Source organism: Hemiscyllium ocellatum, chromosome 37 (genome assembly GCF_020745735.1).
Source record: "Hemiscyllium ocellatum isolate sHemOce1 chromosome 37, sHemOce1.pat.X.cur, whole genome shotgun sequence".
Taxonomy (NCBI): domain Eukaryota; kingdom Metazoa; phylum Chordata; class Chondrichthyes; order Orectolobiformes; family Hemiscylliidae; genus Hemiscyllium; species Hemiscyllium ocellatum.
The window spans coordinates 25,678,659-25,689,415 of NC_083437.1; the positions used below are offsets into that span (position 1 = coordinate 25,678,659).

The 10,757-nt window shown below is 40.9% G+C and overlaps 1 protein-coding gene across 2 annotated transcripts in view; it reads left to right on the forward strand.

Annotated features, from left to right (window-relative positions):
• Window positions 1–8,724, forward strand: part of plod1a (procollagen-lysine, 2-oxoglutarate 5-dioxygenase 1a) — a 32,028-nt gene extending 23,304 nt beyond the window's left edge. Inside the window, exons 16-20 of one of the 2 annotated variants that reach the window (XM_060852430.1) lie at window positions 730–834; window positions 920–1,066; window positions 3,059–3,184; window positions 3,447–3,572; window positions 6,119–8,724. In XM_060852430.1, the coding sequence (XP_060708413.1) occupies window positions 730–834; window positions 920–1,066; window positions 3,059–3,184; window positions 3,447–3,572; window positions 6,119–6,274 (660 nt within the window). In that variant the 3' untranslated portion in view covers window positions 6,275–8,724. The remainder of the gene's footprint in view (window positions 1–729; window positions 835–919; window positions 1,067–3,058; window positions 3,185–3,446; window positions 3,573–6,118) is intronic. The other variant, XM_060852431.1, reaches the window with a different exon arrangement.
• Window positions 8,725–10,757: the final 2,033 nt, after the last annotated feature.

A 10,757-nucleotide genomic window follows, 5' to 3' on the forward strand; every position in this document is an offset into this window, starting at 1 on the left:
TGCTCGCTGCACTGAGATCAGCAAATCAAGTTGGAAATTCACAATCAACAGAACAAACACAGGAAGTTCTTGATTACTGAGGAGCCTAGAATTGGGGGTCATAGTTTAAGGATACGAGACAGGCTATTTAGGACTGAAATGGGAAATTTCTTCACCTGGTGAGCCTGTTGTTTCTCTGCCACAGAAAGCAGTTGAGGCCAAAAAATGAAATGTTTTCATCAATCAGTTAAATATAATTATTGGGGCTAAAGGGATCAAAGGGTGTGCAGACAAAGGAGGAACAGGGTACCGAGTTAAAAGATCAGCCATGATCACATTGAATCATAATAACCTATCAAATGGTTCTATTTTTTATGTTTCTAGAAGGTCTTGCCGTTTTTAAAATTGAATGTAATTGTCATGTGCAATGCTCAGCTGTGACAATAATGTCAACACAGTAATGTATAGCCACCATATATGATGATAAACATGGTGCTTACTTTCCAGTAGTGAAATCTGATAGGGTTCACTGTGAGATGAGCTCACGACATCTAGAAGTCCTGCAGAGCTATAAAATTTCATATTGGTTTGTAGATTAGGCATAACATTATCAATTTGAGGTAATCCAGTTTCATGAATATTGGTTGATTGATATGGTCCAATACACAATAATTGCCTATTGAACAGGCAGTTGGGCCATATGGTAGAGTTTAAATCATATATTTGATATTTGTTGGTGTTATTTTGCAGCCTTGTCCAGATGTATACTGGTTCCCTATTTTCACTGAAAAAGCCTGTGATGATATTGTTGAGGAGATGGAACATTATGGAAAGTGGTCAACTGGAGACAATAAGGTAAGTATGCCAAAGATCAAAAATCAAGTATTATTTCAGTGTATCTGATCACAGTTTCTGAACAATTTGTCCATTCCTACCTCAGGATAAACGTATTCAGGGTGGATATGAAAATGTGCCAACAATTGATATTCACATGAATCAGATCGGATATGAGAAAGAATGGCAGAGGTTTTTAAGAGAATACATTGCACCTTTAACAGAGGAGGTCTACCCAGGCTACTACACCAAGGTCAGTCCTGCTGTCAGGTGCTGCATGCTCCAGTCCATTCTGTGATTAGTTAGTGGTTTCCTCTTGCTGCACTGGAATAACATCAGCATTAATACCTACTTAAACCCAGTGATACCAGGAAAATGGGTCACTTTTAATCATACCCTGATACTGGCAATGTTGCAGAAATAACAGTCAGTAGGTTGAGATGGAATTGATGGTTGCTCAACCTTTTAAAATAGGGAATGACCAACAGACCAGAGTTGGAGGAGCACAGAGATCTCCAAGGGGATTACAGTGTTACAGAAGGATGAGGAATCTTTAAAAAAAAATTGGAATTGTAACATAAATATATTTCTTAAACTTAAGTCATTTGAGAGTCATGAGAATAGAGGTGATAGCTAAACTTTGTCCTGGTTTGATGAGGGTAGCAGAGTTTTAGATGTGCTTAAGTTTATGACAGAGGAAAGATGAGAAGCTGGTCAGAAGAATATTGAAATAGTCAAGTCGAGAGGGAATAAAAGCAGAGATGGGTGATGTTACATACATAGAACAGGCAGTTTTGGTCACAAAATGGATGTAGATTCAGAAGCTCTGCTCAGAGTCAGACAGAAAGCTAAGGTTGCAAAACGACCAGCTCTCCCCCTTGCAAAGTAACTAGGAAAAGAAGTGGATGACGTTCCTAGGGAACTGTTGTTTGTGGCAGGAACTAAAAATTTATTTGGTCTAATATTTAGTTGCAGATAATTTCTACTCATCCTGTATGGTATGTCAACAAAGGATGTGTACAATTGGAGGTATTGTGGGAATTGGAAGGGGTGATGGTGAAGTAAAGATGGGTGTGATCAGTATACATGTGAGAACTGATATGCTTTTGTCAAGGAGCAGCATCACGTTGAGAACAATGAGCAGACCAAGGCTAGGTAAATTACATTTTGCAAAGCAAGTTTCCAGTTGATGTGATGGAGCATCGATGTGTCTTCACTGGTGCACTGAAGAGGCTGAACCTTTTAAATATCGTGTATGTAACTTTGAATAAATAATATGTTAAATTTATTCCTGCAAGACCAGAATTTAAGTGCCTGTTCATTATGCCTAGAGGTCTCGTAACTGAGAAAATGAGTTGGAAACAAAGATACCTGGTGTTGAGTACTTTCAAAGTAATTTCTAACCTGTTCTATAGTTTCTTAAAATTGTGCTAATCGAGCAGCAGCGATGGAAATGCTTCAGTTTAACATTTTCCCCATCAGGCAATGTGGATATTAAGATCTGATCAAGACCTGGCGTTTGAAACATGAGGTTCAAACATGAAATAAAACTCTTTGCAGCAAACCTTTCCACAGTCAATGTTGCCAACACTGTTTGGATGTATTCCTGAACGTTTTATCATACTGGCCATCAGAGTCCAACGGTTCCAACCAGTTAAACAGCAGTTTGCTGTTTTCAATATCTTTTAATACTTTTATTTAAATGCTATGATTTTTCTCACAGCAGATCAGGAAATTTTCTTTAGTATACCCTGTCACCCAGACAGTAACCAGAAATCCAATGTTCACAAAACACTGTATGCCCACAAGAGATTGAAGCTTCTGTTTTTGATCCCTCCTCTGTTACATCCTATAGAAAGTGTTAGTGTATGAATCAGTTGAGGTCAGATTGGACTTTGCTCTTATGCTACCATCACTGAATAACTTCATAACATCCTCTCGGGCTGAAGTATGACATCTTTGGTGTTGTAGCAGAGGCAGCAGTATCAATGGGACTCCACACAAGAGGCAGTAATATTATCTAGAAAGGAACAATAAAAGTAACAGAGAAAAAAAAAACTAATTGACAAATTATTTCATTAAATAACAAACTTTTACTTTAATAAATTAGGGATAAAATAAACAATAGGAACAGGGACTAAAATGAATGTCTAAAATGATTAAAGACTGTAATAATTGATTACTTTTGTCGCCATGGTTACTAATGCTGGTTTTGTTTCTTCCATGTTAAATTTCTGCCTCCCAGGCGTTCTCGTTTCTGAACTTTGTAGTGAGATACAAACCTGAGGAGCAGCCCTCGCTTGAACCCCACCATGATGCCTCAACCTTCACTATTAACGTAGCTCTAAACAGGGCAGGAGTTGATTATGAGGTAAAACTGATTCAGTCTCGCTGGAATGCAGCAGGAGGATTTGCCTGCAATGAAGGAGAAGTCTGAGGCCTTGCTGCTGCTGTATGCAGGAAAGGTACCAGACCTAGGTTGTCATGACAATGGAGGTAGCTCGAGGCCTAGATGAAATCAATGCCTGGGGACAACAGGACTTCATAAGATGGGATTTGGTGCTCTCTCCTCAGTGTCTGCTCTGTAATGGATGCTGCATGATACTGCTTCACACCCCTTTTCTTTCTTACAGGCTCTCTTTGACCTGGCCTTTGTAGTTAGATATAAACCTGATGAACAGCCATCTTTAATGCCACATCACGATGCTTCTACTTTTACTGTAAACATTGCACTCAACAAGGTTGGAGCTGACTATCAGGTAAGTTGTACGTCTGGTGTTTGGGAACGAGCCTATCAAGTTTACTCAGCACTCCAGTACAGAGTGGGTTTCACGGCCTATTCCACTGGAACTTGTACTGAATCAACACATGGCTCTGATATACAAACCGCCATTTGCTGAGCGGACTCCCCCAAAGTTCTCAGGATTTGGTAAATCAATCCTTCCTTTTTATTCTGATCTTGCATGTTTCTAAACATACGTTTGAGCTGTGGAATGTTTCAAACTCATTGGATGCATGATCATTCTAATTATTAACTGCAAGTGTAAATTGAGGTCAGATAGTTCAACTAATGGTGGTCTTTAAACTTGTGGGGAAGGTAAGGATGTGTCTAGAGTCATCCATGAGATTTCTTCCAATAATTTGTTAGTTATGATGTGTTGTTAACAATAGGTTTTTGCTGGATGTTTATATATTTACTTACAATAAGATTCGAGATTCTCACTTTGCTAACGGTCTGAACCAGAACTCCTGAAACCAGTTTTGATTTTTAGTGTCAAGTTAAGTTGATCTCCAATTGTCTTGACCATAGATAATGTTATTGTTCCCAATGTATGTGACTGGTTTACCTGAAACATTTGATTTAGTTGAAAAATTTCCATCATTCTAAAAACAAAACTCCTTATCCACCCAACTCTGCACTTTTCACCCATTCATGTGGTTGCCTCATTCACCATTCACAGCAAGGGTCCAGACAGACTTATGTCAGTTAGTTAGGTGAAAGTAAGGATTAGATTAGACTTACAGTGTGGAAACAGGCCCTTCAGCCCAACAAGTTCACACCGACCCGCCGAAGCGCAACCCACCCATACCCCTACATTTACCCCTTACCTAACACTACGGGCAATTTAGCATGGCCAATTCACCAGACCCGCACATCTTTGGACTGTGGGAGGAAACCGGAGCACCCGGAGGAAACCCACGCAGACACGGGGAGAACGTGCAAACTCCACACAGTCAGTCACCTGAGTCGGGAATTGAACCCGGGTCTCAGGCGCTGTGAGGCAGCAGTGCTAACCACTGTGCCACTGTGCTGCCCACTGCAGATGCTGGAGATCAGAGTCAAAATTTAGAGTGGTGCTGGAAAAGCACAGCAGGTCAGGCAGCGTCGAGGAGCAGGAAAATCGATATTTCAGGCAGGACCCCTTCATCACCATTCCTGATTGATTTTCCTGCTCCTTGGATGCTGCCTGACCTGCTTGACTTATGCCAGTTAGTTGCCAAGATAGCACAGTTGTTGACAAGACAAGCTGCATTCTGAGGAATGTAAAAAAATGAAGCATATATTTCAATATAATAACTAATTATAACTCTGGATTGTTAAAGATCCAATTTAACTTTCCAGATAAGATCACAAAACACCTCCGCCCATCTTTGTCCGTTATCTCTGTTAGACTATCTCTGTCAGAGATAATTTCTGTGTCACCAGTCTGTGTCTCTCTCTGCCGATCTGTGTCTCTCCCTGTTTTTCTGTTTACTCTATCAGCCCTAAATCAGGAACTGAAGATTGAGATTGAGGGCCAAAAAAAATTGTCAGAATTGTTTCACTTTACAATAAGGGTGCAATATTTGAACTATAAATACAAAGAATTTTTGAAGGAAAGTAATACCAGAAACTGGCATGCTTTATCATTTCTCACACTGGGAGTTTTCTCAATCGAAGTGGCCTCTCAAGGAGAATAATTTATGCTATTAATATTTGCTGATATCTCACTGAAGAGGAGGGAATGATTTGAGTTTATGATTTTGGGCTTGAGTTTGGGGTAGTTATAGAAAAATTCCACACTTTGAGTCTGTTTAAACTCCTGCAATGTTTGTCTTCACCACAGGAAATGGAGTTAGAGGTTGCTATCAAACAGATCTAGCCCCCATTCTCTGACACCTTTAGGTGGAACAGTAATTCTCCACTAGATTGAATCAGTGTCTCTAGTTAAAGGCAGTATCATTGGAAATAACTCAGTCCTGTAGCCAGGCCTCAGCACCCAGCTCATGAGTCCAACTCCCCATGCCTTACAACCAATGCTAATTCCCAGCTGTTATCAATGTCCAGCTTTTCTGTGGATAATATATCAGAACCACCTTTACTGTCTGGTCTTCGTTCACGATTAATGTTAAGTGTTTATCTTCCAAGCTTTTATTGTGAAATTGCATAGTTTGTGGTTCTGAAATATACCTTTTCCTCAGTCTCCTATGATAGTTGAAACTTTATCTAGTCAGTATGCTAGAGACAAACACAAGGTTCAGTTTTAAGTTGGGTTTGTATGGCTAGTTGACACAGGGTTTTATGTGTAACAGGATTGAGTGGCCCAACACTGACTATATGTATAACAGGACAGACTGTGTATGCCCTACATGGACTATATACAACCAGTAGATATCCTTACAATGTTTCATTATCCTGTTTATAAAAGTGTGCTTTGAACAAAAGGGCTCTGAGTCTCTTTGTGATTTGGTCATTGTATGTTTAGCCTTTACACTGATGCAGCAAACCACTGCTGTTTTACTGATACTGTCATGTCTCTTACAGGGAGGTGGCTGCAGGTTCATCAGATATAATTGTTCCATCCAGGCTCCTCGGAAGGGCTGGGCCCTCATGCACCCAGGGCGACTAACCCATTACCACGAGGGTCTTCCAACCACCAGTGGCACAAGATACATCGCTGTCTCTTTTGTTGACCCTTAATTAAAGTGTTTACTATCTGAGTGCATGCCATGGAAACTGTTACAGACTGTTTGTGACATATTGCAATTTGACCTTTCTCAGAATATTGCAGCAAGGATGGCCCGTGTTCCTATTTTGTATATAATCATTTATAGAATTCCCAAAGTGCTTAGTATGAAGAGATAATCACACGAGGTGCACTTGTGTCAGTTGTGAGGTTAGACTGAGATTTAGTCAAGTCCAAAATAAAATATATCTAACTTGTAGGTTCTAAAGATGAAGCATAGCTCCCTCCCTTTAATAACCAGATGATATATAACCTACAGATTTTAAAGACACAGGTTACCCCTCCCATAATAAGCTGACTATATGTAAGCCAAGGATTCTAGAGACACAGTGTTACCCCACTGCATAATATTCAGACCCTCTGAAACCAAGACCCTGGAGGTACTTGGCTATTCAATTCCATTTTAATTTGAATTGGCTGGATACAGTAATTCACAGGTAAATCAGACTCTGTTTTTTTTGTATCCTGGAGTTCAAAGTACTCCTACCTCTTTCACAGCCAGAATGACAAAGAGGTTACTTTGAGTGCTTCTGTGCTCTGCATTAGGTTAAACCCACTGGATATGTGCATGCATGTTCTGTAGTTTGGGGCAGGATAATTTTGTATTAGTTTAATTATCTGCCAAGACTGTCGCATGTGGGACAGAAATATCAGTGCCCTTTGCAAAAGAGGCAAGTTAACGATGGAAAAGCACACAATAAAGTTCAATCAATAAGCTTTATAGGAAGGGATAGAAAGGAGATCTAGTTGTGAATCACACTGACTCCCAAACTGACTGATGGGTTGTAGGGATTTCAAATGTGGACCTAAGTTGGTAGTCAAAGAATTGAGGTGAAATTTCTTCAGAGGGTCTGAAAATATAGTACAGGTATATCACAGCCCCTTAGAGCCACTGAAAGAGTTTAAAAAGGAGAAATTTACTGGAGAAATTAAGTTTAGAAGGGCTAGAAGAAAGGGCTGCTGCTACCTTTAAGAGGTGTCCTAACCCCTGCTAGTTGTACTGTCTCACTAGAACCTTTAAGTATTCACCTCTTGGAGAACAAACCTGAGGAGTGTGTCTCAGTATTAATAAAGGTTGAGATTAAATTGAGCATTCATAGATCCGGCTACAGATTTCACTTTAACTTTACTGGTGGATCTCCAGCCTAGGTGGCATTTATTGCAATTGGAGACTCTCAAAGTGTCACTTCCTGTTTTGGTATTTTGTCCCTGACATTTCTCATTATAAAGGCCAATTTTTTTTTGTCTTTGAACATATGTCAAGAATAAAGTTGACTCACCATGTCCTAAAAAATACACACATCTCTCTGCTGTGCTTACAGCTTGAATTTCATGCACTGAACCCACAGTGTGACTGAATAGTATTAGCAATACTGCAAATTCCCTCCAGAGTCATACAGTACAGAAACACCCTTCATTCCAACTTGTCCATGCCGACCAGTTTTCCAAACTAAACTAGTCCCACTTGCCTGTGTTTGTTCCATATCCCTGTAAACCGTTCCTATTCATGTACCTATCCAAATGTTTTTTTACAAGTTATAACTGTACCTGCATCTACCTTTCCTCTGGCAGTTCATTCAACACATGAACCATCCTCTGTGCGATGAAGTTGCCCCTCAGGTCTCTCTTAAATCTTTCTCTTCTCACCTTAAAAAATGCCCTCTAGTTTTGAGCTAATCCATCCTAAGGAAAATACCTTTGCTATTCACCTTATCTACGCCCCTCATGATTTTATAAAACTCAACATGGTCACCTCTCAACCTACTATGCTCCAGTAAAACAAATCCCAGCCTGTCCTTCTAACTCAAAGCCTCGAGGCCCAGCAAAACCCTGGTAATTTTTTTCTGAATCCATCCAATTTAATAATATCCTAACATGTTCAGGGTTATAAGATTGGATTTAATGGAGCAATGGTGACAGACAAGGGCTTACTCTTGGGATTCATAGGGACACTGTCAAGTCTCTAAGGATCAGTAATGTTTAAGACACTTCTCTCGCTCTCCCAACTCTGGTGGCTAATTTTCAGCAGCTTTGTTTTTGCCTTTTAAAGATTATTCTTCATGTCCTATCGTGTTTTATTTGGCTTTCACGGGGCATAGCTTCTCAGTCCAGATCTGGAGAAGGGCTGAAAAACATAGGTAACTTGATAAACTTTGCATCTTGTTACTAGTTCTGCTGGAGGCTTGGTCTGTGTATCCACAATAAGTATCAGAAACTGTCTATATACTGAAATTTGCACGTTGGACACTTAGCAGCTCATAGAGATCCAATAAAGATCAATCAGAACCAGAAGGGTCTTAACCGGAAGATATACAGAAGGAAAATGTAGAAAGTAAGATTTGAGAGCATATGGAATCTCTAACCCTTTGATTCAAAGTAAAATAAAATAAATTATCTTCAAACATTTTCTGTGTTTTATGCTGGTATAATGCTTCATGTAAGTTGTAATAGGGTACTGGTCACTTTCAATTGCAGTGAGTATCATAGAATCCCTACAGTACGGAAAGAGACCATTTGGCCATCAAGTCTCCACCAACCCTCTGAAGAAGATCACACCCAACCCAGCCATGTTCTCACATCCTTGCATTTGCCATGGCTAACCCATCTAGCTTGCACATCCCTGGACACTATGGACAATTTAGTATGACCAAACCATTTAACCTGCTCACCTTTGGACTGTGGGAGAAAACCAGAGCATCCAGTGGAAACCCACACGCACGTGGGGAGAACATGAAAATTCCACACAGACATTCACCCATTTCTGGAATTGGGAGTACTGTGAGGTAGCAATGCTAACCACCAAGCCACCAGGTTCCCCATCTCTACTCAATTAGGTCCATGGGTTACTGGAGTGAAATGTGAGAGTATGTGAGGGAAGACTGAGTAGAATATAAGTGAGGTTGACAGAGTAAATACTGAGAGACCGTTTACCTAAATATATAAAGGGTTAACCAAAAAAACTGTGGATGATGGAAATAAGCAAAAATATCAAGGGTTTGATCGGTCAGAATTGAGCTGAGTAAATGTTTGTGTAGGAAATCAAATCGAGGTTAGTAGGAAAGTCAGGATGTGGATCAGCCACAATCTTATCGACTGCCAATGAAGGCTCTCGAGGTTGAATGATCAACTTCTCCTGTTTCTAATATTTTATCCCACACCTACTGGATCAGATCAAAGTTCTGTTGTCCAGCTACTCAGTTATTAATGGTGGTGGACAATTAACTAACAGGACTGGGTGGCTCCATAAACATTCCCATTCTTCCTGATTGTAGAGCATGGCACAAGAGTACGAAAGACAGACTGAAGCACCTGCAACCCACTTTAGCTAGAAGTGCCAAGTAGATGATTCACCTTGCATCCTTCACAGACACCAATCTAATTGGCTCCAGGCATTGGGTGGGTTTGGGGGCAGGGATGAGGGAAACACTTAATCAACAGAAAAGTGGTAGGTGGGAACCTAGCTGCCTTTCCGTTTTTGTCCAATTAATCCATGGTGGGAAGGCATATGTAAATGGATTTCATGCCCTGCTGCCAAATGAAGTTTTTAAATGGCTTACCTAAAGGCCTCATGCTGCTGAAACTAGTAAGTACCCAATGATGGACTGAGACTCAGCATGCCGAAGGCCCAAAAACCAAATGCTATTAGGATCCTTTACAGACTTCGCAGGAGGTGGGAGTGCATAATGGAGGGATGCAACAGGGGGAAGGTTGGGGGCTTGTCGGGAGCCAATCCCCTCCTACCCTTATGGTTAAACTCAAACCGCGAGGTGCTTTCTCCCTTCCCACCATCTTAGTGTACCTCAGTGTGCATTGACATCCTACTCCACCAGTGGGTGTAGTACTGGTAGCACCTACGCTTTCTTGGTAGCAAAGCCAGTCAATGAAACCTGTTAACCAATCAGTGGTCTTCTGCTCTCAGGATCTTCGATGCTGGGAAAGACCAGGGTGGGATGGATCTTTGAGAATGCTGGCAGCCTTTCCTTGACAGCAGGTCTGGTAGATGGATTCTATAGATGGGAGGTTGGCCTTTGTGATTGTCTGGGCTGAGTTCACCACTCTCTGTAGCTGTCTCCAATCTTGAAAGTTACAGTTGCCATACCAGGTAGTGTTACATCCAGATAGAATGGTCTCGATGGCACACCTGTAAAAGGTGGCAAAGGTATTCGCCATCATGCCAAATTTCCTCAGCTGCCTAAGGAAGAAGATATGTTGTTGGGCTTTTGTATCCAGTGCATCCACCTGAAGAGTCCAAGAAAGCTTGTTGCAAATGACTACTCCCAGGAGCTAGACATTCCACTCGTTCCACCTTTGTGCGGTTAATGTGTAGGGGGAGCATGAGTAACATCCCACCGAAAGTCAATAATGAGTTCCTTGGTTTTGCTGGCATTGAAACCTAGGTTGTTCTCAGGGCACCATTTTTCCAGGTCTTCCACCTTC